Genomic DNA, 28,000 nt, shown 5'->3' with positions numbered 1-28,000 from the left:
TGTACGTCGCTGCACTGGACTGCACACTCTCTGCCGTGCTGTGCCAACCCTCTCTGCAAGGTTTCAGTGAGGATGGAGGACACAACTTCAGTCCAGGAGCCGACTTGTATCATGTGCCTCGCCCCATCCCCAGATGCTGAGAAATTCCCCTGCGACCATTATCTCTGCTCAAACTGTATTGAGGATCTGCGGGCCCAGGTGGCAGGCAAGGGGACACCATACTGCCCGCTATGCAACAATACATTCACCTCCGAGCTCAGCCTGAAACCCAGCCCGGAAGAATCAAACCAGCCGGAGGAGGTTACTGGCATCTCTGCCCCCACTGCCGACCTGCCCTCGTCTGGAGGAGACCCACAAGAGGCCAATGTATGTGACACTCCCAGTGAGGCCGCGACCAATCTAGCAGAGGGACAGTGTCCTGAGCACAATGAGGTTCTGGAGTTTTACTGTGAAGATGATGGAGAATGTGTGTGTGGCCCCTGTACAATAACAGGCAAACACAGAACCCACACACTGATCAGCTTGGAGAAGGCAGAGACTCACATTAAGGTGAGTGCCAAAGGGATGAGAGACTTCAGTTACATGCAGAAGCTGAGCTTGTTCTCCTTAGAGCAGAGAAGGATAAAGGGAGATTTAATAGAGGTGTTCAAAACCATGAGGGGCTTTGACAGAGTAAATAAGGAGCAACTTTCTACTAGCGGGGGACGGGGGGTGGGGGGTTGGTAAACAGAGGACACAGATTGAAGAAAATTTGCAAAAGAAGCAGAGGCGCGATTTGGGGAATTTTTACCCAGTGGGTTAATATGATTTGGGATGCACTGCCTGAAAGGGCAGGGGAATGAGATCCAATCATAACCTTTTGAAGGGAACTGAATACCTGAAAAGGAAAAGTTTGCAGGGGTATGGGGTAAGAGCAGGACTGACTGGAAAGTTCTTTCAGAGAGCCAGCACAGGTATAATGGGCCGAATGACCTCCTTCTGAGCCATCTGGATCAAAGAGATGAATGAAAAGGATTAGCTAACGATTTAAGGGAAGGTTTTTGATGCTGCTGTTGTGATTGAGATGCTTTGGATTGAGCTGGTTCTTGGTGGGCTGGACTGATGTCCCTGCTGTTTGATTGTTCCCTCTTCTTGCTATGGTGAGGTTGAGAGGAAGGCAGTCACTGGAAGCTGAGTGTGTTCCAGGGTGCGTCTCTCTCTGTTCACCTCCATTAAACTCAGAGACGAACGGTGTGGGGCCCTGGGAAATGGCACCCCACAGGGCACAGTGCTTGGGCGTCAGTATGCCCTACCATCAGGTGCAGTCAGGAGTGTGGGACACACACACCCTCCGCTCCGAGACACTCAACCCCTCCCCAACTCCGCCGCCATCCTAGGACACCCACTACCATGTCCCCCTCCCGGGCACCCATCACCCATCCAGCCCAGTCTGGGACATTCCCTGCCCCCCCAAACCCAGACACCAACTGCCTAACCCCCCAACCCCAGACTCCACCCTGTGAAAACTACACCCTCCCCACCCAGTGACACCCCCCACCCTCTCCCTCGCCCAGTGTCAGTGTACTGGGGTCTGGGTGGAAAAACTGTGTCCGTAAGCAGAGGGGATGAACGTCTCCGACACATCTTCCCCTGCCTCTGCATCAGCACAGAGTACAGAAACTGTGCAAACCAGGCCCGGGCTCCATACGAATATCAGGCCCGGGGTGTGTGACTGGGGGTGGAGAAACATCCCCCTTTCGATCCCACTAATTTCCTCCTTTCCCTCCTCCCCTTGACTCCAGCCTGGGGGTGGGTCCCATGGGTCCAGAACTTCTCCCAGGTCGCCATGACCCTTGGCGACGAAGCACTTAAGCACAAGAGGGTCAACACAACTGGGCCTCACCCTCTCCGCACTCTAGGCCCATTTGAATGCACACTGCCGGGCAGGGTCTCTGGATAGATTCTAGAGCAGTCCCAGTCGATTGTAAGTTAGCAAATGTAACTCCACTATTCAAGAAAGGAGGGAAAGAGCAAACAGGCCAGTTAGTCTGACATCAGTTGTCTGGAAAATCCATTATTAAGGACATGGTAACAGGGTGCTTAGAAAATCATATGATTGGGCAGAATCAAGATGGTTTTATGCAAGGGGAATTATGTTTGATAAATCTATTAGGGATTTTTGAGGATTTAACTAGCAAGGTAGTTTTAAAAAACTCGTTCATGGGATGTGGGCGTCGCTGGCTAGGCCAACATTTATTGCCCATCCCTAATTGCCCTTGAGAAGGTGGTGGTGAGCTGCCTTCTTGAACCGCTGCAGTCCGTGTGGTATAGGTACCCACAGTGCTGTTAGGGAGGGAGTTCCAGGATTTTGATCGCGTGACAGTGAAGGAACGGCGATATAGTTTCAAATGAGGATGGTGTGTGACTTGGTGTGAATGTTGAAGGTGGCGGATGGGGTGCCAATTAAGTGGGCTGTTTTGGATGGTGTTGAGCATCTTCAGTGTCGTTGGAGCTGCACTTATCCAATCAGGTGGAGAGTATTCCCTCACACTCCTGACTTGTTCCTTGTAGATGGTGGACAGGCTTTGGGGAATCAGGAGGTGAGTTACTCGCTGCAGGATTCCCAGCCTCTGACCTGCTCTTGTAGATAAAGGGGAACCAGTGGTTGTGGTATATTTGGATTTTCAAAAGGCATTCAGTAAGATGCCACATGAAAGGTTGTTGCACAAGATAAGGGTTTAAGGGGTTTGGGGTGATATATTAGTATGCATTGAGGATTGGTTAAATAATGGAAAGCAGAGAGTAGGAACAAATGAGTCATTTTCAAGTTGGCAGGCTGTAACTAGTCGGATGCCATAAGGATCAGTGCTGGGTCTCAGTTATTTACAATCTATATTACTGACTTAGAGGAAGAGACCCAGTGTAATGTATCCAAGTTTGCTGACAATACAAAGCTCGGTGTGAGATATGAGGAGGTCGTTGTGGCCTGAATTTTGCCATGTGCTTAAAATTGATAAGTCACCAGGACAGGATGAGATGCATCCGAGGATACTGAGGGAAGTAAGGGTGGAAATTGCAGCGGTTCTGGCCATAATCTTCCAATCTTTTTTAGATACAGGAGTGGTGCCTGAGGACTGGAGAATTGCAAATATTACACCCTTGTTCAAAAAAGGGTGTAAGGGCAAACCCAGAAATTACAAACCAGTCAGTTTTATCTCAATGGCGGGGAAGAAAAGATAACACACGACTAAATTAACAGTCACTTGGACAAATGTGGATTAATTTTTAAAAAAGACTTGCATTTATATAGCGCACTTCATGACCACCAGATGTCTCAAAGAGCTTTACAGCCAATGAAGTTCTTTTGAAGTGTTGTCACTGTTATAATGTAGAAACAACAGCAGCCAATTTGTGCACAGCAAGCTCCCACAAACAGTGATATGGTAATGACCAGATAATTTTTTTTGTGATGTTGATTGATGAATAAATATTGGCCAGGACACTGAGGAAAACTGCTTGCTCTTCTTCAAATAGTGCCATGGGATCTTTTACATCCAACCAAGCAAAGCCTCAGTTTAATGTCTCCTCCGCAAGACGGCACCTCCGCCAGTGCAGCACTCCCTCAGTACTGCAGTGAACGGCTAGCCTTGATGTTTGTGTTTAAGCCCTGTAGTGGGGCTTGCACCCAGAACCTTGTGATGCAGAGGTGAGAGTGCTCCCCACTGAGCATGCCCAGCACGGATTTGTTAAAGACAAATCATGTTTAACTAATTTGCTTGAGTTTTTTGATGAGATAACGGAGAGGGTTGATGAGGGTGAAGTGGTGTATATGGACTTCCAAAAGGTGTTTGATAGAGTGCCACATAGCAGGCTTGTCAGCAAAGTTAGAGCCCATGTAATCAAAGGGACAGTAACAGCGTGGATACAAAATTGGCTGAGTGACAGAAAACAGAATAATGGTGAACGGTTGTTCTTCAGACTGGAGGAAGGTATATAGTGGGGTTCCTCCGGGATTAGTGTTAGGAGCACTGCATTCCTTGATGTATGTTAATGACCTAGACTTGGGTGTGCAGGACACAATTTAAAAACTTGCAGATGACACAAACTTGGAAGTATTGTGAACTGTGAGGAGGATAGTGATAGGCTTCAAGAGAACATAACTAGTGGAATGGGCGGACAAGTGGTAGATGAAATTTAATGCAGAGAATTGTGAAGTGATTCATTTTGGTAGGAAGAATGAGGAGAGGCGATATAAATTAAAGGTGCAATTCTAAAGGGGATGCAGGAGCAGAGGGTCCTGGGGGTATATGTACAGTAATCATTGAAGGTGGCAGGACAGGTTGAGAGAACGGTTAATAAGGCATATAAAATCCTGGACTTTATAAATAGGGGAATAGAGTACAAAAGCAAGGAGGTTGTGGTGAATCTGTATAAAACACTGGTTCAGCTTCAACTGGAATATTGTGTCCAATTCTGGGCACCACACTTTAGGAAAGATGTAAATGCATTAGAGAGGGTGTAGAAAATAGTCACGAGAATAGTTCCAGAGATGAGGAAGGTACAGGTTGGAGAAGCTGGGGCTGTTCTCCTTAGGGAAGAGAAGATTAAGAGGAGATTTGACAGAGGTGTTCAAAATCCTGAGGGATCTGGACAGAGTAGATAGGGAGAAACTGTTTCCATTGGCGGAAGGATCAAGAAATGGAGGACACAGATTTAAGGTGATTGGCAAAAGAACCAACATGAGGAAAAACATTTTTACACTGTGAGTGATTAGGATCTGGAATGCACTGCCTGAGAGTGTGGTGGAGGCAGATTCAATGGAAGCCTTCAAAAGGGAATTGGATAATTATCTGAAGCAAAAAGATTGCCGGGCTACAGGGAAAAGGCAGGGGAGTGGGACTAGGTGAGTTGCTGGCAGAGAGCTGGCAAGGACACGATGGGCCGAATGGCCTTCTTCTGTGCTGTAACCATTCTATGATTTAAATTCACACTGAAGTATATCTACTTGCTTTGCAGGGAAAACTGTTAAATGGTGTAAAGAGCCTTCTGCAAACTCAACAGAGTTATCACTTCAAATACCAAGATCTGCAAAAATCAGAAGATGAATTGAAGGTAGGGAACAAGCACTGGTTTCTGGGTTCCTGGAGTGGACTCTCTGATTACATTGGGTGTCTCTCTCTCTCTGGAATGGGTATAGTAGTGAAAGTGGTTATGTGACCCAACTAATAATCCAGAGAACGTTGAATTCAAATGTTAACACCCTTAGAGAATTTGAATTCAGTTTTTAAAAATCTGGAAATTAAAAAGCTGGTATCAGTAAAAGTGATGATGAATCTGTTGGATGAAGTAAAAACCCAACTGGTTCACTAATGACCCTTCAGGGAAGGAAATCTTCCGTCCTTACTTGGTCCGGCCTATACGTGACTCCAGCCCCACACCAGCGTCCTCTACGGTGGCCTAGAAAGCCACTCAGTTGTATCAAACCATTAATGGTTCAAGAAGGAGGCCCACCACCTTCATCTTCTCAAAGACAGCTTGGGATGTGCAATAAATGCTGGCCTTGCCAGCAACGTCCATATCCCAAATATGCCAGGGTTTCAGGACCTGGATCAATGTCACAGTACTGTTTCAGACCTAGGAGCACCATTCCCTGCAGGAAGTGTTGGATCGTGGGGTGATTCCTGATTAATCCGTCACCATCGTCTGCATCTTCTGTAAAGGCTTGACGTGGAGGTGGTGACTTTGCAGCAACTGGACCACAGTCAGCTCTTTACTGATACATTTTCACATCCCCCCCATCTAACCTTGAATTGCCTCAGAGTCTCCTCTGAAGAAAACAAGGCCAACTCCCTCCAACGTTCCTGAAATCGGGAATTACTGCTGTTGCTCACTCTAGTACCTTATTGTAGACAGTGATATCCAGCCCATAATCTGTTGATGAATAGTATGTAGATTCCTTTCCTCTTTCTGTTGCATGTACAGGAGAAGCTACTGATTGGTACTCCGCAGTAGGAGTCCTTCATTTGCTGCTACATCTCTTTTCTTGAAAACCCAAGTCCCTGATAACAGAGGTTGTTTCTTAACTCTCTGGTCAATTGTAGACTCCTTCCTCCCCCAAATTTCGGCAAGATTAGTTAACTCAGCACAGGCCCCGAGTTGAACCGGGGACTTGTCCGCTTTCTATGTCTCAACTAGTCACCTCCTTAAGGCAGCTGATCTTTTCCGATCATCACCCTGTACCTCCCTCCCTCCTAACACACACGTCCACTTTAGGCCCCTTCCTCTCTCACTGATTAGGCGTCACAGATCCCAATTCATATTTGTGCCTTGGCTTGGTGGTATCATAGGACGTTTTACGCCCACCTGAGTGTGCAGATGGGGCCTAATTTATCAGCTCTGAAAGACGGCACCTCTGGCAGTGCGGTGCTCCCTCAATACTGCCACTGGGAGTGTCGGCCTGGATTATACACTCAAGTCTCTGAAGAGGGACTCGAACGCATGACCTTCTGACTCAGAAGGAAGAGTGTGCTGAAGTCTCTGGAGTGGGAATTTGTTGTTGCATTCCGAGCCTGCAGTGCTGGTCCCTCAGACTCAGCTCCATCTCTGTTGTCTCCTGGGAGAAGTGTGAAGTGATTTATTTTGGTAGGAAGAATGAGGAGAGACAGTATAAGTTAAAGGATACAATTCTAAAGGGGGTGCAGGAGTAGAGGGACCTGGGTATAGGTGCACAAATCATTGAAGGTGGCAGTGCAGGTTGAGAAAGCAGTTAATAAGGCATACAGCATCCTTGGCTTTATAAACAGGGTATAGAGTACAAAAGCAGGGTAATTATGATGAACCTGGTACAACACTGGTTCAGTCTCAACTGGAGTTTTGTGTCCAGTTCTGGGCGCCACACTTTAGGGAGAATGTTAAGCCATTAGAGAGGGTGCAGAAAAGATTCACGAGAATGGTTCCAGGGATGAGGAACTGGAATGCACTGCCTGAGAGTGTGGTGGAGGCAGATTCAATCGAAGCCTTCAAAAGGGAATCGGATAGTTATCTGAAGAGAAAATAATTTGCAGGGCTATGGGGAAAGGCGGAGGAGTGGGACTAGGTGAGCTGTTCTCGCAGACAGTTGGCATGTACACGATGGGCCGAACAGCGGCCTCCTTTGCTGTAACATTCTATAATTTGGAATCCTATTCGGGGCTGTACTGCATTACAAAGTAGGGTAGTGCAGTGCTTCTGGTCCTGAACTAGCAAACCAGGTGTTGGGGAGTTCAAATCCCACCATTTGATGTAATAGAGTTCTATAAATTTGATAGGTTGTGGACTGACATTCAGATAGATCCACTGACTCATCAAAGTCCTTCAGCAAAAGGAACCCTAGCAGGTTTGACCAACACGTGACTCCAGTCCTGTACTACGTGATTAACCCTTGAGTCACTCGATATATATACTCCCAGCTTTATCCAGAAGGTAGGCAGTTGAACCTCTTCACCACTTCTCCCGCTCGGCTGTCAAGACTGTGGCAAAAGCCCATTTACACCTTCAGTGGAAATTCCCCCTCCGTAATGTTTCTGTAATGTCTACAGTGTTGGGTTGCTTGTGGAGTTGAGTGCTTTTTCTTGGATCCAGCTGCAGTTCCTGCCTCCTGTACACCGGCCATAGGTGGGCAGGGACTATTTAATTATCCAAGATGCATTCACCCAAGATGGGAGTGCCTGGAACTAACAGTTCAGCAGCAGGCTGTACCTTACTTCTCAGTATTTGAGCTGTCCAGTGCTCAGGTTATCTCACCTAAACCAGCACAAGATTCATACACACAGGTTCCATTGATTAGATTAGATTAGATTAGAGATACAGCACTGAAACAGGCCCTTCGGCCCACCGAGTCTGTGCCGAACATCAACCACCCATTTATACTAATCCTACACTAATTCCATACTCCTACCAAACATCCCCACCTGTCCCTATATTTCCCTACCACCTACCTATACTAGTGACAATTTATAATGGCCAATTTACCTATCAACCTGCAAGCCTTTTGGCTTGTGGGAGGAAACCGGAGCACCCGGAGAAAACCCACGCAGACACAGGGAGAACTTGCAAACTCCACGCAGGCATTGAGGGGTGATCCCTATTGGCATTATACCGATGGAGCAGTAAAATGCCCCATGCCCATTGGGTAACCAGCTTGTAATCATAGGAAGAGGAAAAGACCATTCAGCCCCTCGATCCTGTTCCATCAAGTAGATCAGGGCTGATTTGTATTTTAACCCTTAATACCCTCGGCTTAACAAAAGCAAAATACTGCGGATGCTGGAAATCTGAAATAAAAACAGAAAGCACTGGTCGGTAGTGTATGTGGAGAGAGAAACCAAGTTAATGTTTCAGGTCGATGAGCTTTCATCAGAAAACTCTATCCATCTCAGTTTTGAACTTTTTCCATTGGCCAGCCCTCCCCCCTCTGCCCCCCAAGTCTCAGCAGCTTTTTAGGGAGAGAGCTCCACATTTCCACTCCCCTTTGTGTGACGGAGTGCTTCCTGACATCACCCCTAGCTCTAATTTTAAGGTGACACTCACCCTTTGTTCTGGACTCACCCCGCCCCCACCAGAGGAAATAGTTTCTCTCTATTGACCCGAAGAAATTCCTTCAATCAGCCACAACGATCTGATTACGGGTTGGAATTTCAGATGCAGATCAATCGGCTGAAAGGAAACCTAGCAAAGAAGTTCTCCGAGTGGAGGAAGAGCCTGGAGGAGGATGAAGAAAATGTGCTGAAAATGATCGACGAGGAAGGGCTCCGATTGACAACGCAGAGCACCGTGTGTTCTGAAACCTTAAACAAGAAGATGAATCTGATCAGACTGATAGACGATGAAACACAGAATCTGGTACAAAGCGATCGTCTGTTGTTTATCCAGGTACTTCTATTTATAACACTTTAAGATACTTATTTCATGTCAACTTTTTATTTGACGTTATGAATTGCCAGGTCAATATCTAGAAGAGAAAGTGTCGAAACTTGTCCTTCTCCCAGTGGTGGTACTGTACTGCCATCACTGGTTGGATCATGTAATTACAGCAGGACAAGTTGACCGAGGCCGTTTCCATTTTAAATGGGAACATAGGAACTTATAATGGAATTATACACATTAAGGACAGGAATGACTTAAAAATGAGGATTGAATTACAACAGCACACCCTGCCCTGTAACATCTCCACCTGAAACCTACAGCTGGCTTTGTCTCCCCAGGTCTAACTCCATGGGTGGTCGACTAGTCACATATTGAAAATCTTACATCTGTGCTCACTTCCTGTACACAAAACATTGCTTCCTCTTTTTGTCACACTTTTGCGTCACCTTTTTCACCCCATTGTAAATTCCTATGTCCAGATTTATAATGGAAACTGGCTGCGTAAACATGTCACGCTGCGATTACAGCCTCCTACCAGTGGTGGTGCTGTAGTGGCTCCGTTTTTGCACTCCCAGCTCCTAAGTGTGTGTTGTAAAGAAATATTCTTATGTTTTAACTAATTCTACTTTCCAAATTGGTGTTAATTTTCAGTATTTAACTATAAATAAAATCCAAACTTTATATAAAAATTAGGGACAAAATGGATGACTTTAAAATGAACTATATCTGTGTGCAATTATTCCCTGCCCTTTAACCTGCGCTTCACCTGAAACTTGTATAGAGTCTTGACTCCTCATGTGCAACCCCATTGGTATATTAAAAAGCTAGCGAGTGCACACATTTCCTGCTCAAAAACTTAAATGTTCTATTGTCACAATTTTTCTGGTCATGCCTTTTTATATAAATAGGCAGGTCCTGGTGTCACTGTGGTGACAGGATGGGGCCAGTAGATGGCTCCACTGGATCCCTGTCACGCTGCATCCTCTGTGAGCAATGCCACAGGGTGGTCTACTACTTGTCAGCAAACAGATTAACCATTGTTGCAGGAATACCAGTCTAACAAGTGTTGACCTGTTTACTCAATGCTCTAACCTGCCCTCTTTCTCTTTTCTCCACACAGAAATCTAGCCAGCTCCTTTCTAGGTAAGTTACTTTCAGTCATACAGTAAATAACTGCTGCTGTTCAGGAACCTACCTGACCCCTTGCCTATCAGAAGGGTTATTAAAGTTAGAAAAACCACAGTGGGGTAGATTGTCCGCTTGAGCACTTGGGCAGAAGGTGAAACCTAGGTGGAGAGAAAAATCAGGCTGGGAGATGGAAGAGAGCCCGCCCGATTTTAAATCACTTAACACTATTTAGTGATGTTAAAAGGTCTTTTTACCATCACCCATGTCAAAGAACAAAGAACAGCACAGGAACAGGCCATTCGGCCCTCCAAGCCTGCGCCGATCTTGATGCCTGCCTAAACTAAAACCTTCTGCACTTGCGGGGTCCATATCCCTCTTTCCTTCTTTCTTTGGCCTCCTTATCTCGAGAGACAATGGATACGCGCCTGTTCATCCTATTCATGTATTTGTCAAGATGCCTCTTAAGCGTCGCTATCGTACCTGCTTCCACCACCTCCCCCGGCAACAAGTTCCAGGCACTCACCACCCTCTGTGTAAAGAACTTGCCTCGCACATCCCCTCTAAACTTTGCCCCTCGCACCTTAAACCTATGTCCCCGAGTAACTGACTCTTCCACCCTGGGAAAAAGCTTCTGACTATCCACTCTGTCCATGCCGCTCATAACTTTGTAAACCTCTATCATGTCGCCCCTCCACCTCCATCGTTCCAGTGAAAACAATCCGAGTTTATCCAATCTCTCCTCATAGCTAATGCCCTCCAGACCAGGCAACATCCTGGTAAACCTCTTCTGTACCCTCTCCAAAGCCTCCACGTCCTTCTGGTAGTGTGGCGACCAGAATTGCACGCAATATTCTAAGTGTGGCCTAACTAAAGTTCTGTACAGCTGCAGCATGACTTGCCTATTTTTATACTCTATGTCCCGACCAATGAAGGCAAGCATGCCGTATGCCTTCTTGACCACCTTATCCACCTGCGTTGCCACTTTCAGTGACCTGTGGACCTGTACGCCCTGATCTCTCTGCCTGTCAATACTCCTAAGGGTTCTGCCATTTACTGTATATTTCCCACCTGCATTAGACCTTCCAAGATGCATTACCTGACATTTGTCCGAATTAAACTCCATCTGCCATTTCTCCGCCCAAGTCTCCAACCGATCTATATCCTGCTGTATCCTCTGACAATCCTCATCACTGTCCGCAACTCCACCAACCTTTGTGTTGTCCGCAAACTTACTAATCAGACCAGCTACATTTTCTTCCAAATCATTTATATATACTACAAACAGCAAAGGTCCCAGCACTGATCCCTGCGGAACAACACTAGTCACATCCCTCCATTCTGAAAAGCACCCTTCCACTGCTACCCTCTGTCTTCTATGACAGAGCCAGTTCTGTATCCATCTTGCCAGCTCACCTCTGATCCCATGTGACTTCACCTTTTGTATCAGTCTGCCATGAGGGACCTTGTCAAAGGCTTTACTGAAGTCCATATAGATAACATCCACTGCCCTTCCTTCATCAATCATCTTCGTCACTTCCTCAAAAAACTCAATCAAATTAGTGAGATACAAAACCATGCTGCCTCTCACTAATAAGTCCATTTGTTTCCAAATGGGAGTAAATCCTGTCCCGAAGAATCCTCTCTAATAATTTCCCTACCACTGACGTAAGGCTCACCGGCCTATAATTTCCTGGATTATCCTTGCTACCTTTCTTAAACAAAGGAACAACATTGGCTATTCTCCAGTCCTCTGGGACCTTACCTGTAGCCAATGAGGATGCAAAGATTTCTGTCAATGCCCCAGCAATTTCTTCCCTTGCCTCCCTCAGTATTCTGGGGTAGATCCCATGAGGCCCTGGGGTCTTATCTACCTTAATGCTTTGCAAGACACCCAACACCTCCTCCTTTTTGATAATGAGATGACTGAGACTATCTACACTCCCTTCCCTCGACTCATCATCCACCAAGTCCTTCTCCTTGGTGAATACTGATGCAAAGTACTCATTTAGTACCTCGCCCATTTCCTCTGGCTCCACACATAGATTCGCTTCTCTGTCCTCTGTCAGGTTACATATTTGGGGAGAAAGACCCAACATAGGATTACATAGGATACACAGCATATAGGATAGGTTATATAGGATACACAGCATATAGGATAGGATAACATAGGATACACAGCACATAGGATAGGATTACATAGGATACACAGCACATAGGATAAGATTCCATAGGATACACAGCACATAGGATAGGATTACATAGGATATACTGCATATAGGATGGGTTATATAGGATATACAGCATATAGGATGGGTTACAAAGGATACACAGCATATAGGATAGGTTATATATGATATACAGCATATAGGATAGGATAACATAGGATACACAGCACATAGGATAGGATTACATAGGATACACAGCACATAGGATAAGATTCCATAGGATACACAGCACATAGGATAGGATTACATAGGATATACTGCATATAGGATGGGTTATATAGGATATACAGCATATAGGATGGGTTACAAAGGATACACAGCATATAGGATAGGTTATATATGATATACAGCATATAGGAGAGGTTACATAGGATATACAGCACATAGGATAGGTTACATAGGATACACAACATATAGGCTAGGTTACATAGGATACACAGCACAAAGGATAGGATTACATAGGATATACAGCACATAGGATAGGATTACATCAGATGCACGGCACATAGGCTAAGTTACATAGGATACACAGTGCAGAAACAGGCCATTCGGTCCATCCAATCCATGTATCCTGTGCACTTGTTATTGAACCCTGACTGACTCCTGGTGCTCCAAGTCCTGTTTGGCCAGCACTCCTGTGCTCGCTGATCTACATTTGCTCCTGGCCCACCAACTCCACAGTTTCAATATTCTCATTCTGGAGGTCAAATTCTTTCATGACTTTGCTCCTTCCTAACTTCCTCCAGCCCAACATCTCTCCGCGATCCATGCTCCTCCTATTCTGTCCTCCTGCGCATCTCCCATTTTCTTCCCAGCACCATTGGTGGCCGTGCCTTCAGTTGTCCAGGCCATAAACCTCTGCACATGGATGAACAGGCCTTGGTGTGTGTTAGGATGTGGGCAGAAGAGTTTGGGATGAGTTGAAGTTTTTGGAGGGTGGCAGATAGGAGACCAGCCAGAGAGCATTGGAATAGTCAAGTATGGAAGTAACAGAAGCATGACTGAGGGTTTCAGCAGCACATCGGGGTGGAGACGGGTGATGTTTCGAAGCTGGAACTGGGCAGCCTTGGTGATCAAGAGGATATGAGGTTGAAGCTGAATTCCTGGTCAAAGAGGACTTTGAGGGAGTGAACAGTCTGGTTCAGCCTGAGACAGAGGGAGAAGGGATCGGTGACCAGAAATAGAATATATGACAGAAAATGAAGTCATTGACTTTGGTCTTTCCAATATTTATAAGGGAAATGTCGGCATTTCTAATACTGAAAGTCAGACGAGCAGTTTAACAACACAGAGGCAGTGGAGGTGTTGAGAGAGGTGGTGGCGAGCTAGAGTTGGCAACTTACACGTGGAACCTGACATTGTGGCCTGGATTTTCCCAATTGGGTCATGATCCCGATGTCAGCCTTGCTTCTGGGTTGGGAACCCAGTATTGGTCATGATGGGACACCACTTGTGATCTTCCTGGAGATGGCTAATTAAGAAGCTGCCTCCGGGAGCACCATCCAATTAAGGACGGTGGCAGACCAGTGAAGTGGAAGAGATCCAATGGGAGGGCATGCAGTGATGACTAGCCGGCAGCCTGACTGGGAGAGGTGGGCACTGCTGAGACAGGCAGGAGACAGCGAGGGTATCTCTAAATAGAGGTGCTCTTTGCATGATTGTAAAAAGTTAAAAATCCCTCATGGCCTCTCCTCTTCACAGGATGGTCTGCAGCCATGGCTGTAGCCATCAGATCCTATTGGTCCATGCTGGGATGATGGAGAGGAGGACCAATGGCCCTCTAGCCTGCCAGCGGGAGGCCGCCTCCAGTTCAGTTCCAGCTCCGGCCTCAGTGGGGAGGACCATCTGCCATTGGGAAGATCCTGGAGGCTGGCATCTCTTCCCCAATTGGCCCAATAATGGGTCTAATTGGGTATTGGCTGCTGCACTCACCCTGGCTCCAGCAAGATCGTGTGGAAGCGGGAACGAGTCAGGTAGCCAGCCCGATGCGCTCTTTGCCGGTTTCACTCCCAGTGCTGCCTCCTTGCGACCAGGAAAATTCAGCCCTGTGTCTTTGGATGATGTCACTGAGGGGTTGCATATGGATGAGAAATAGTCCTCATTTAAGAAAATCCTTAGACCAAGCATTTAGTCACCCGTCTTAATGTCCCCTTCTGGTGTCAATTTGTGTCTGATAACGTTCCTGTGAAGTGCTGCGGGATGTTTTCCGACATTAAAGGTGCTACATAAATGTTTTATTTGTTGTTGTACGGTATTGAACTCAAGCTCAACTTCTTCTGTGTGTTATTCGTGATGGTGATGTTAGTTCAACAACTCATCCCCACGCCCACATTTTCCTGGCTGTTGGTTACCTAACTATTGGGCTGGTTGAAGTGTGGAATGATACATTTTGGTAGGAAGCATAAGGAAAGGCATTATCAATTAATGGTACAATTTTCAAGGGCGTGTAGGAACAGAGAGAACTGGGCGTGTAAATGGCCGGACAAGTTGAGAAAGCTGTTAAGAAAATAAATGCAGAAACCCTCATCCACGCCTTTATTACCTCAAGATTTGACTATTCCAACATTCTCCTGGCCACATTCCCATTTTCTACCCTACATACACATCCAAATATCTGCTCCTCACAGCTTGTCTTGCACCAAGTCCCATTCACTTATTACCCCTGTGCTCACTGACCTGTACTGGTTCCCAGTCCGACAATGCCTCAGTTTTAAAATTCTAATTCTTGGTTTCAAATTCCTCCGTGGCCTTGCCCTTTGTTATCTCTGTAACCTCCTCTGACCCTACAACCCATTGAGGTATGTTCTGTCCACAAAGTGTAGGACAAATCCAATCTGTCCAATTACCGCCCCATCAGTCTACTTTCAGCAAAGTGATGGAAGGTGTCATTGACAGTGCTATCAAGAGGCACTTACTCAGCAATAACCTGCTCATCGATGCTCACTTTGGGTTCCACCGGGGCCACTCATCTCAAGACCTCATTACAGCCTTGGTCCAAGCGTGGACCGAAGGGCTGAATTCCAGAGGTGAGGTGAGAGTGACTGTACCAGGCATCAAGGCAGCTTTTGACCAAGTATGGCATCAATGTACCCCAGTAAAATTGAAGTCAATGGGAAATAGAGGGAAAACTCTCCGCTGGTTGGAGCCATACCTAGCACAAAGGAAGATGGTTGTAGTTGTTGGAGGTCAATCATCTGAGCTCCAGGACATCACTGCAGAAGTTCCTCAGGATAGTGTTTAGGCCCAACCATCTTTAGCTGCTTCATCAATTACCTTCCTTTCATCATAACATCAGAAGTGGGGATGTTCGCTGATGATTACACAGTGTTGAGCACCATTCGCGATTCCTCAGATACTGAAGCAGTCTGTGCCTCCATGCGGCAAGACCTGGACAACATTCAGGATTAGGCTGATAAGTGACAAGTGACATTCGTGCCATGCAAGTGCCAGGCAATGACCATCTCCAACAATACAGAATCTTACCATCTCCCCTTGACATTCAACAGCATTACCATCACTGAATCCCCCACTACCAACATCCTGGGAGTCACCATTGACCAGAAACTGAACTGGACCAGCCACATAAATACTATGGCTACAAAAGCAGGCCAGAGGCTGGGAATTCTGAGGTGAGTCACTCACCTCCTGACTCCCCAATGCCTGTCACTATCTGCAAGGCACAAGTCAGGAGTGTGAAGGAATACTCTGCACTTGCCTGGATGGGTGCAGCTCCAACAATACTCAAGAAGCTCGACACCATCCAGGACAAAGCAGCCCACTTGATTGGCATCCCATCCACCACCTTCAACTTTCACTCCCTTCATCACCGATGCACAGTGGCAGCAGTGTGCACCATCTACAAGATGCACTGCAGCAACTCACCAAGGCTCCTTGGACAGCACCTTCCAAACCCGCAACCTCTAACACCTAGAAGGGCAAGGGCAGAAGATGCATGGGAACACCATCACCTGCAAGTTTCCCTCCAAGCCACACACCACTCTGACTTGGAATTATGTCACCATTCCTTCACTGTCACTGGGTCAAAATCCTGGAACTCCCTTCCTACAGCACTGTGGGTGTACTTACCCCACATGGACTGCAGCGGTTCAAGAAGGCAGCTCACCACCACCTTCTCAAGGGCAATTAGGGATGGGCAATAACTGCTGGCCTTACTAACGATGCCCACATCCCATGAATGAATAAAAAAATCCCTCCGGTAGGTCACCCCTTAATCTTCTATACCCGAGCTGCAATGTATGGCCCAGAAGTCCGGTAGAAGCAGATTCATTAACTTTCAAAGGAGAATTGGATCAATACTGGAAAAGGAACAATTTGCTGGGCTTTAGGGCAGGAGTAGGGTAGTGAGACTAACTGGATGGCTTTATGACAGAGGACCTTCTCTGTGTTGTATCAGTCTGTGATTCTATATCTCCTTAAGCAACACGGTGTCAAATTTAGCATGATCTTGTTCCTGTGAAGCATCTTGGACTGTTTTACTATTTAAAAGTCACTATATAAATGCAAGTTGTTATTGCTTCTTCTTTCATTGCAGGGCCACTGAGCTTCACAACCAAAAAATACCAATTGCCCAAAAGGATTTGTTGAACATACGTTCTATATCTGAACAGGTCAAGGCGATGATCGATAAATCTATGGTATACCACTCGATTATATTGGGCATGATCGGTAAGAAAGTGCAACCTTGATAACTATAAGCAAACCCAACAATCGTGTTCTAAACCTGGGCAACATCCTCAAACACTGCAAGAAAGAAGACAGATTTTCGCAGAGGCTGAAGCAGAATTAGAGACAGAGGTAGACATAGACACAAACAGATCGTAGATCACAGAATCATAGAACCGTACAGCACAGAAGGAGGCCATTTGGCCCATCAAGTCTGCACTAGCTCTCTTAAAGAGCAATCCAGTTGGTCCCACTCCCCCATTCTTTCCCTAAATCCCTTCAGGTATTTATCGAGTTCCCTTGTGAAGGCAATTATTGAATCTGTTTCCACCACCCTATCAGGCAGTGCATTCCAAATCCGAACCACTTATTGCTGAAAAAAAGGTTTTCTTCATGTCACCTCTGGTTATTTTGTCAATCACATTAAGTCTGTGACCACTGCCATCGGAGACAGTGTCTCTTTCCTCTATTTAAGCCGGTTTATGGCTTTAAACATCTCTAGCAAATCAGACACATATACCTAGGACGGAGGCATAAACAGATGCATAGATATTGGCACAGAAACAGATGCAGACAGAGAGACAGATTTTGAGAGGCAGCCAACGGAGAGACAGAAACATTGACAATCAGACTTAGAGACCTCAGGGGTTGGATTTTCATAACAGGCATTCCTCAAGGGCCTGGAGCAGTTCAGAGAGGGACATCCGCCCAACCATTTCTCCACAGCCAAGCCCGCGGGGCTGCCAGGTTAGGCCCTCAGGAAATATGCAGGAAGAGACACTGCCATTTCAGCAGGCTGCCTGTAGGGGATGACATGTAGGCAGGTAGGATAGGAAATATTGCTGCAGTTATTTAAAGGGCTGCAACAGCGAAATACGATCAGATCTAAGCACTGCTGTCCTGCCACATCCAGTCGTGAATGGTGGTGGACAATTAAACAACTAACAGGAGGAGAAGGCTCCACAAATATCTCCATCCTCAATGATGGGGGAGCCCAGCACATCAATGTGAAAGACAAGGCTGAGGCATTTGCATCCATCTTCCACCAGAAGTACCGAGTGGATGATCCATCTCGGCCTCCTCCTGAGGTCCCCAGCATCAAAGCTGCCAGTCTTCAGCCAATCCAATTCACTCTGCGTGAAATCAAGAAACAGCTGAAGGCACCGGATACTGCAAAGGCTATGGGCCCTGACAACATTCCAGCAATAGTGCTGAAGATTTGTGATCCAGAACTAACTGCACCCCTAGGCAAGCTGTTCCAGTACAGCCACAACACTGGCATTCACCTGGCAATGTGGAAAATTGCCTAAGTATGTCCTGTGCACAAAAAGCAGGACAAAGCCAACCCAGCCAATTTCCGCCCTACCAGTCTACTCTCGATCACCAGCAAAGTGATGGAAGGTGTTATCGACAGTGCTATCAAGTGGCATTTGCTCAGCAATAACCTGCTCACTGACGCTCAGTTTGGGTTCTGCCAGGGCCATTCAGCACCTGACCTCATTACAGCCTTGGTCTAAACATGGACAACAGAGCTGAACTCCAGAGGTGAGGTGAGAGTGACTGCACTTGACATCAAGGCAGCATTTGACTGAGTACGGCATCAAGCAGCCCTAGCAAAACTGGAGTTAATGGGAATCAGGGGGAAAACTCTCCACTGGTTGGAGTCATACCGAGCACAAAGGAAGATGGTTGTGGTTGTTGGAGGTCAATTATCTCAGTCCCAGGACATCACAGCAGGAGTTCCTCAGGGTAGTGTCCTAGGCCTAACCATCTTCAGCTGCTTCATCAATGACTTTCCCGCCATCTTAAGGTTACAAGTGGGGATGTTCACTGATGATTGCACAATGTTCAGCACCATTTACGACTCCTCAGATACTGAAGCAGTCCATGTAGAAATGCAGCAAGACCTGGACAATATCCAGTCATGGGCTGAAATGTGACAAGTAACATTCGCACCACACATGTGCCAGGCAACGACCATCTCAAACAAGAAAGAATCTAACCATCTCCCCTTGATGTTCAATGGTATTACCATCGCTGAATCCTGGAACTCCTTTCCTAACAGCACTGTGAGTGCACCTATACCCCAAGGACAGCAGTGGTTCAAGAAGGCAGCTCACCACCACCTTCTCAAGGGAAATTAGGGATGGGCAATAAATGCTGGCCTGGCCAGCGACACCCACATGCCATGCATGAATGAAAACAATACCGTTTTTTTTTCTTTCCCCTTGCCATACCGCAGTCACGGATTGCATTGTGCAACTGGTGAAGGATGTCAAGTTACTGATAGCATATTATGCATAGAACCACATATTTGCAGTACAAAAACAGGCCATTTGGCGCAACATGTTTCTGCTACTTAGGAGCCTCCTCCACCCTACTCCATCAAACTTCATCTCATCCATCAGCATATCTTTCTTATGTTATATTCTTTGTCCCACATGTGCTTATCTAGTTTCCCCTTAAATGTATCTATGCTTTTCACCTCAACTGTTCCCTGTGGTAGTGAGTTCCACATTCTCACCACATTCTGGGCACAGAAACCTCTCCTGAATTCCTCATTGGATTTATCAGCGACCATCTGGTATTCCGTTTTGGACCTTTCCACAAGTAGAACCATCTTTTGCTACACCTGCTGTATTGAACTCCATATCATTTTCATCCATCAGGACATTTTCTCATGGTTAGAGCCTCTGTGTTTTTTTTTATTCATTCATGGGATGTGGGCGTCGCTGGCCAGGCCAGCATTTATTGCCCATCCCTAATTGCCCTTGAGAAGGTGGTGGTGAGCTGCCTTCTTGAACCGCTGCATTCCATTTGGGGTAGGTATACCCACAGTGCTGTTAGGAAGGGAGTTCCAGGATTTTGACCCAGTGACAGTGAAGGAACGGCGATATAGTTCCAAGTCAGGATGGTGTGTGACTTGGAGGGAAACTTGCAGGTGGTGATGTTCCCATGCATCTGCTGCTCTTGTCCTTCGAGGTGGTAGAGGTCGCGGGTTTGGAAGGTGCTGTCTAAGGAGCCTTGGTGCGTTGCTGCAGTGCATCTTGTAGATGGTACACACTGCTGCCACTGTGCGTCGGTGGTGGAGGGAGTGAATGTTTGTAGATGGGGTGCCAATCAAGTGGGCTGCTTTGTCCTGGATGGTGTCGAGCTTCTTGAGTGTTGTTGGAGCTGCACCCATCCAGGCAAGTGGAGAGTATTCCATCACACTCCTGACTTGTGCCTTTCAGATGGTTGACAGGCTTTGGGGAGTCAGGAGGTGAGTTACTCGCCTCAGGATTCCTAGCCTCTGACCTGCTCTTGTAGCCACGGTATTTATATGGCTACTCCAGTTCAGTTTCTGGTCAATGGTAATCCCTAGGATGTTGATAGTGGGGGATTCAGCGATGGTAATGCTGTTGAATGTCAAGGGGAGACGGTTAGATTCTCTCTTGTTGGAGATGGACATTGCCTGGCACTTGTGTGGCGCGAATGTTACTTGTAGTAGGATGCAAGAGTACACAAATAAAGGAAGTGACTGCACTGTTTCACCCACATTCGAGATAACTAGGTCATGAATACAGTGAAATAAGGTGCTCAGTGCTGTGATGATCCTCAGTGTTAGTGATTTTCAGTTACTTGCTTGCATTTTGCCTGAGAGGCGGAGATTTTAACAAGTGTGATTACTTGTCAGCTGTGCCTCAGTCGGTACTGTTCTTGCCTCTGAATCAGAACGTTGTGGGGTCACATCCCACTCCAAGATTATAGCACAAAAATCTAGGCTGACACTCCACTTGAGAGAGTTCTGCACTGTCAGAGGTTTCAGCTGAGGCGTTAAACGGAGACTCTGTCTGCCCTCTCAGGTGGATGTTAAAGATCCTTGGTGCTATTTTGAAGAAGAGCAGTGGAGTTCTCCTTGGTTACCTGACCAATATTTACCCTGCAATCAAAATCAAAAAAACAGTTTATCTGGTATCTATGACATTGCTGTTTGTGGGATCTTGCTGTGCACAAATTCACCCCTGCAGGGAAGGTTTACTAGACTAATACCTGGAATGGGTGGGTTGCCTTATGAGGTTGGACAGGCTGGGCTTGTATCTGCTGGAGATTAGAAGAGTAAGAGGCAACTTGATTGAAACAAAAAAGATCCAGAGGGGTCTTCTTGACAGGGTGGATTTGGAAAGGATGTTTTCCCTTGTGGGAGAATCTAGAACGAGGGGTCACTGTTTAAGACAGAGATGAGGAGCAATTTTTTCTCTCAGAGGGTCGTGTGTCTTTGGAATTCTCTTCCTCAAAAGGCGGTGGAAGCAGAGTCTTTGAATATTTTTAAGGCAGAGGTAGATAGATTCTTGATAAGCAAGGGGGTGGAAGGTTATCGGGGGTAGGCGGGAATGTGGAGTTGAGATTACAATCAGATCAGCCATGATCTTGTTGAATGGCGGAGCAGGCTCGAGGGGCCGAGTGGCCTACTCCTGCTCCTAATTCGTACGCTTGTTTCTTACATAACAGTGACAACAGTTCAGAAAGTACTTCATTGACTGTAAAGTGCTTTGGGAGCATCCAGTGGTTGTGAAAGATGCTATATAAATGCAAGTTTTTTTAACCTTTTAAAAGTGGCCTCAGTAGTTTGCAAATGTAAGGATGAATCAGCTGCAGAAATAATCTTATCTAAAGGGTACCATACTGTGAAAGGAATGAGAGACTTCAGATATCTGGAGAGACTGCAGACGCTGGGGTTGTTCTCCTTAGGTCAGGGAAGGTTAAGGAGAGATTTAATAGAGGCGTTCAAAATTATAAAGAAATTATAAAAAGAACTTCTTTCCACTGGCAGGAGTTTCAGTAACCAAAGGATATAGATTGAAGCCAATTCGCAAAAGGACCAGTTGGGGAGGTGAGGAGAACTCTTTTTACTCAGAAAATTGTTCTCCCTTGTTTTGAAAATCTGTAAGAAAAATGTGACATTTTCAAGGGTCATGGACATGGGATAAGATACAGATATAAAGATTACGTTAATGATGGAAAACAAATAGTAATGATACAATCACAAGAAGTTATGACTCAAAAATGTACAGAGAAATCAGCAGAGCTCCATCCAGTATAACAATGTAGCAGTCTAGAATAGCAATCCATCGGCACAAATTGTAACAAGTGACTGTAGCAAATAGCCTCCCCCAACTGTCCCTCAGGGTTAACAAAGAATGCAGCCCTGGGAATTAATCTTTTTTTTGCAGGAACGGAGAATTGCTTATCCTCAGGGATGCAGTTTGATTCCATTTTGGTTCATGGGGAATGACAGTGCCACAGCGACAGGCAGTGAACAGCTAAATGGTGAACAGTAAAGCAAGTGTCACTGTTAAGTTAGTTTTTTTTAGAAACATAGAAGTATTTGTTACACAAAAGGAGGCCATTTGAATCATTGCTTCCACTAGCCAGGTGGGTCAGTAACCAGAGGACACAGATTTAAGATCATTGGCAGAAGAACCAATGGAAAGATAAAGGGAGTTATCTTTTATGCAATGAGTTGATGTGATCTGGAAACCTACTTGACTCTGAGGTGCATTTCCGACCGCACATCTACGGCATGGCTAAGTCCACCGATTTCAAGCTCAGTAACAATGCCCAACTCCACCACAACCTCAGCTCATTTGCTGCTGAAACCCTCATCCAGGCCTTTAGTTACCTCTAACCTTGACTATTCCAATGCTCTCCTGGCCCAGCCCACCACCTTCCATGCTCCATAAAGTAGGGCTCACCCAGAACTCTGCTACCCATATACTAACTTGCAGCAAGTCCCATTCAATCATCATCCCTACGCTCACTGACCTACATTGGCTACAAGCTTACCTTGCCTGTGTGGAATTCCCTCTCTAAACCTTTCCACCTCCACAATCTCTCTAACTCCTTAAAACCTGCATCTTTGACCAATCTTTCAGTCACCTGTCCTGATATCTCTTTATGTGGCTCAGTGCCAAATAGAGGATCAGGATAAAAGGGTCATTTTCAGGTTGGAAAACAGTAACTAGTGCAGTGCCACAGGGATCAGTGCTGGGGCCTCAACTATTAACTATCTATATTACTTCTTAGGCAGTCCCTCGGAATCGAGGATGACTTGCTTCCACTCCGGTTCTGTGGGTTCTGAAATGGCTGATAAGTCCAATGCATGATCTGCAGACTCTGCCACATGAGAGGCAGGTGGTGCTTGAAGGGTCAGGTAGATGAGTGGCTTGGAGGTTTGTGCACCCCCTCTGACGCCTCGACTTCACCTCCACATTACCCCAACGAAGTCCCTCAAGGCCTCAAGGTGTATGATGCCTTCCCAAATGAGCTTTCTCCATTTAGGCCGGTCATGAGCCAGGGACTTCCCCGAGTCGACGGGGATGTTCGATCTCTTCAGGGATGCTTTGAGAACATCGCGAAAGCGTTTCCGCTGTCCTCCTGGGAGTCTCCTGCTGTGACCATGTTCTGAGTCTTTGGGAGTCTGGTGTCTGGCATGTGAATGACATGTCCCGTCCAGCGGAGCTGGTTTCGGATGATTAGTGCCCCGATTCCGGGCAGGTTGGTTTGGGAGAGGGCGCGGCTGTTGGACTGCCTTTCTTGCCACTGGGTTTGGAGGATCTTGGACAAAGGGACTGAGTGTATTGTAGCCAAATTTGCTGACAATACAAAGATAGGTGGGAAAGCAAGTTGTGAGGAGGACACAGAGTGCCTGCAAATGGATATAGATTGGTTAAGTGAGTGGGCAAAAATTTGGCAGATGGAGTATAATGTGGGAAAATGTGAGGTTGTCCACTTTGGCGGAACAATAGGAAAGAAAAATATTATTTAAATGGAGAGAGACTACAGCATGCTGCGGTACAGGGGGATCTGGGTGTCCTTGTACATGAATCACAAAAAGTTAGCATACAGGTACAGCAATGTTGGCATTTATTGCAAGGGGCATGGAGTATAAAAGTAGGGAAGTCTTGCTACAACTGTACAGGGCATTGGTGAGACCACACCTAGAGTTAAGGAGGGATATAATTGCATTGGAAGTAGTTCAGGGAAGGTTCACTAGGCTGATTTCTGGGATGAAGGGGTTGTCTTATGAAGAAAGGTTGAGCAGGTTGGGCCTATACTCATATATAGAAGATTGAGAGGTGATCTCATTGAAACATATAAGATTCTGAGCAGGCTTGACAAGGTAATCCTGAGAGGATGTTTTCCCCTCATGGAGGAATCTAAAACTAGTTACAGAATAAAAGGTCTCCCATTTAAGATGGAGATGAGGAGGAATTTCTTCTATCAAATCTCTTCCCCAGACAGCAGTGGACGCTGGGTGATGGAATATATTCAAGGCTGAGTTAGACAGATTTTTGATTTATAAGGCGTCAGGGTTATGGGGTGGGGGGGGGGGGGGGTCGGTGGTGGCGGGCAGGAAAGTGAAGTTAAGGCCACAATCAGATCAGCTGTGATCTTATTAAATGGCAGAACAGGCTCGAGGGGCCGAATGGCCTACTCCTGCTCCTATTTCTTATGTTCTTATGTCTGATGATTCTCCTATGAAGCACCTTGGGATGTTTTACTACATTAAGGGTGCTATATAAATGCAAGTTGCTGTTGTTGGTGTGATGCAGGCCTCACGCTGGTAAAGACTGGGAATCTTACCCTGAAACTGTCAGTCATGGATTAGCGATATAACAGACATGTGCTTCTCTCCCCTTTTCTAGGTGAATGGGCACGACTCACACTGGATACCAAGACTGCGTACTGGTTCTTGACCGTCTCTGAAGATGCCCGGTCGCTGACGTTCGGATATGATTTGCAGCCCTACCCGTCCAATCCCGAGAGGTTCAGGACCCATCGTCAGATCCTCTGTTGCCAGAGCTTCACCTCGGGTTATCACTCTTGGGTAGTGGAGGCTGAAGGGATCGCCTGGGGAATAGGGATTGCGTACGGGAGCATACCGAGGGAGGGGAAGGGCTCTGATCTGACAAACAGCCGGAAAGCTTGGTGCCTGCACTTGAATCATGGTACCCTCACAGCAAGTCACAACGGGCTACATATAGACATCATTAAAGACCCAGCATATAACAAGTTCCAAGTTGAGTTAGACTATGAGTCGGGGTATGTGTCATTTTACCAGGTCGGTGACACTCTCCAACACTTATATACATTTAGAACCGAGTTTATTGAGCCTGTATTTCCAGCATTTTCTTGTTTCTATATTTCCTCCTTAAAACTGTGCTAAATAGATTGTTACATTGTATTTTACAGCACAGAATCAGGCCATTCGGCCCAATAGGCCCATGCTTGTGTTTAATCTCCACATGAGCCTCCTCCCACCTCAGCATATCCTTCTATTCCTTACTCCTCTCTTGTACTTATCTAGCTTCCCCTTAAATGCATCTATACTATTAGCCTCAACCACTACTTGAAGCTCTCTGGCTAAAGAAGTTGCTCCTGAATTTGCTATGGGATTTATTTTTGACTATCTTATATTTATGGACAGAAAATGTTGGAAATACTCAGCAGTTCAGGATGCATCTGTGGAGATCTGATTCTTGTTACGACCGAGGCGGGAGGAGTGCACTGTTAATTCAGTCCCACTTCTCCACAGGTCACAACATATATTTAAATTTTCCCACTTACTGACACAGTCAATCAGGTGCACTATTTTCTCCAGAATAGAACATACTAACCAGGTTTCTTTACTGAACAACAAAATTAACAGTTTATTATAAAACAAGTCTTAACCAGAAATGAAGTAAAACAATATCACATAGATCAAAGTTTTAAAAATCCAGCATTAAATTTTTAAAAGTCCCCTTTACCTTAACCAATTTTTAAAGTCCCTTTTTACCTTAGTCCCTTCACATTCACACACACATATATATATATACACCGGTTAACCGAAAAAGTAAAAAAGGATTTTTAGATCAGAGCTCTATTACAGACAAAAAAACACACACCCAGCAGCTCACTTGCCCACCCCTGAAAAAATAGCAGATGAGACACACTGCACCAAACTGGCACACAGTCCCACCTCCGAGCACACGCAAGCAGGATCTTTAGAGTCTTCCAGAATTAGTTCTATTCAGGCGACGTTGAAAAGTAATTTAGCAGGCCTTCTTGAAATACAGGACTCAAGACGAATTGACACACTGAACCTCACAGACTCTTTTAGGGAATTGCGAGAAAACGAGCTGGGTTGTGATCTTCTGTTCTTTCTTGAAATTCTCTCCTCCTCCTGTCCTTTTTTGACACTTCAGCACTTGACTTTTTAAAAAAACATTCAGCAAGAATCTGGTCTCTTCCTCCAGAAGGTAAAACACACACTGACTCACAATCAGAAAACTTGTCAATTTTTCTGCCAATCCCAGGTGTTCTGTTGCTACTGGGCTTGTCCAATCAAAGGAGTGCTTGTCACTTTTCTGACCCTATTGCCAGGGTTTCTGCTCATCTTTAACCTGAGCCATGTGACAAACAGCAACACCGTTGCCAATCTGTTCCCTCACTGTCCTCTTGATTTAAAAAAAATGATCCAACAGTTATTTAGTTTAACTATAAATTTCCCTTTAAAATTAATTTTAACAAAACAGAATCACCTTCATAACATTCTATAAATGGAAAATGCTGGAAATATCTTTTTATTTTATATTTATGGCCCCTAGTATTGGGCTCCACCACAAGTGGAAACATCTCTATGTTTACCTTATTAAACTCTTTTGTAATCTTAAAGACCTGGGTATATAAGTATAAATACACAGAGTGTTTATAAAGTCCTGTGCAACTCAGTCACCTGACCTCTCCCCATTGGACAACTTTTTTATGGGGCCAGGTTAAAACTGTTGTTTACCCATCAAAATCAGATTTGTTAAATGAATTTAGGGCGAGGATCACAAATGCAACTCGCGAAATTACTCCGCAGCAACTGAGAAGGTAGTCAACGAGGTGCAAAATCAAATTGCACGATGCATCACAAAAGATGGCGATCATGTTGAAGCCTAGAAATTTGAACTGTATTGTGATAAAACTTTATGAATTATGCTTAAATAGGCCAAAGTTATTAAAGTTTAAATTTGCACAAGTACTTGATAAACATCCCATCACTGGAGAAATGGTCCATCTTCATATCCAACTCCTCTACATGAAGATAACCCACTGTACTGGTAAATGAGATGTAGTACCTACACACAGTGCAAATGTCTTTTGTGCCACATTTACATAACTAATGTCTGTCGTACTGTTTTGTTTGCCGAGAAGTGATTCCACGTCCAGTTTCCCTACAGGAGTTCTGACCTGTTTAAAATCGTAGGGCTGATTTGGCAACCACCAATAAATGCCCACGTGCGGTATTTGTGCGGCACCCTCCTTCTGCTGAAGTTGCTGCACACATTTTGCAAGTTTGCCAACTTGGCAGGGAGGTTTCTGGCTGGAGAGAGGTCCACACCCAGCAGCTAAGCCAAGCCAAGGCAGTCATCAAGCCTCTCAGAGCACGATGAGTGGTCAGACCCACCCGGCCTGTGCCACAAACAAAATGATGGACTCTATCTACGTTAAAGAACAAAATGTTTTCATTTAATTAGCCCTTGTCATGTCTCTCGGATATGTTCCAAAGGGCTCTGCATACTAAGAATTACTTTTCGGTGCACTGTCTGTTGTATGTAGGCAAATATAGCAGCTGATTTGTGCATAGTAAGATGCCACAAGCACCAACTGGATGGAAGAGCAGTGATGGTATTGATTGAGGGAGGGTCAAAGTTTATTATTCCTAGTATGTGTTTGGGGGGAGGGAAACCTGCTCTCAATGATCTATTGATGTGTTGCTAATGGTTATCTCTAATTTTGATGGGGCAGAGGAATCTTTAATATGTGCAAGAAAACGCAAGAGTTTAATCCGAAATGATTTATTCACCATTCCAGTGACCTGTCTGGGTGATGTGTGCGGGGGGGGGGGGGTATGTTTACTGACCACTGACACTGTCCCTTTAACTCATTGTGTGATTGGCTGATTCCTCTGCTCCAGATATTTTCGCTGACGGTTTCACCAAACAAGTTCTGAAGTGCTTTGTACTCATCTTCGGGTGTCAAGATTTTGCTTAGTAAATAAACTGTAAATC

At 45.7% G+C, this 28,000-nt stretch overlaps 1 protein-coding gene across 1 annotated transcript; it reads left to right on the top strand.

Annotated features, from left to right (window-relative positions):
* On the top strand, window positions 1-28,000 carry LOC137350899 (E3 ubiquitin-protein ligase TRIM7-like). The gene is made up of 6 exons (XM_068015728.1): window positions 1-549; window positions 4,996-5,091; window positions 8,659-8,889; window positions 10,004-10,026; window positions 16,789-16,922; window positions 24,608-28,000. The coding sequence occupies exons 1-6, from the start codon at window positions 73-75 to the stop codon at window positions 25,126-25,128; spliced, it is 1,482 nt and encodes a 493-aa protein (XP_067871829.1). The 5' UTR covers window positions 1-72; the 3' UTR covers window positions 25,129-28,000.

Source organism: Heterodontus francisci, chromosome 2 (assembly GCF_036365525.1).
Source record: "Heterodontus francisci isolate sHetFra1 chromosome 2, sHetFra1.hap1, whole genome shotgun sequence".
Lineage (NCBI taxonomy): Eukaryota > Metazoa > Chordata > Chondrichthyes > Heterodontiformes > Heterodontidae > Heterodontus > Heterodontus francisci.
This window is presented reverse-complemented; position numbering and strand designations above follow the sequence as displayed.

What these genes read in the sequence shown, in the direction of transcription:
- LOC137350899 (XM_068015728.1), top strand. Translation starts at nt 73, where the DNA reads ATGGAGGACACAACTTCAGTCCAGGAGCCGACTTGTATCATGTGCCTC. An exon ending in ATCGTCTGTTGTTTATCCAG is followed by an intron (nt 8,890 to 10,003) that starts GTACTTCTATTT and finishes TTCTCCACACAG; the next exon opens with AAATCTAGCCAGCTCCTTTC. An exon ending in TCTAGCCAGCTCCTTTCTAG is followed by an intron (nt 10,027 to 16,788) that starts GTAAGTTACTTT and finishes CTTTCATTGCAG; the next exon opens with GGCCACTGAGCTTCACAACC.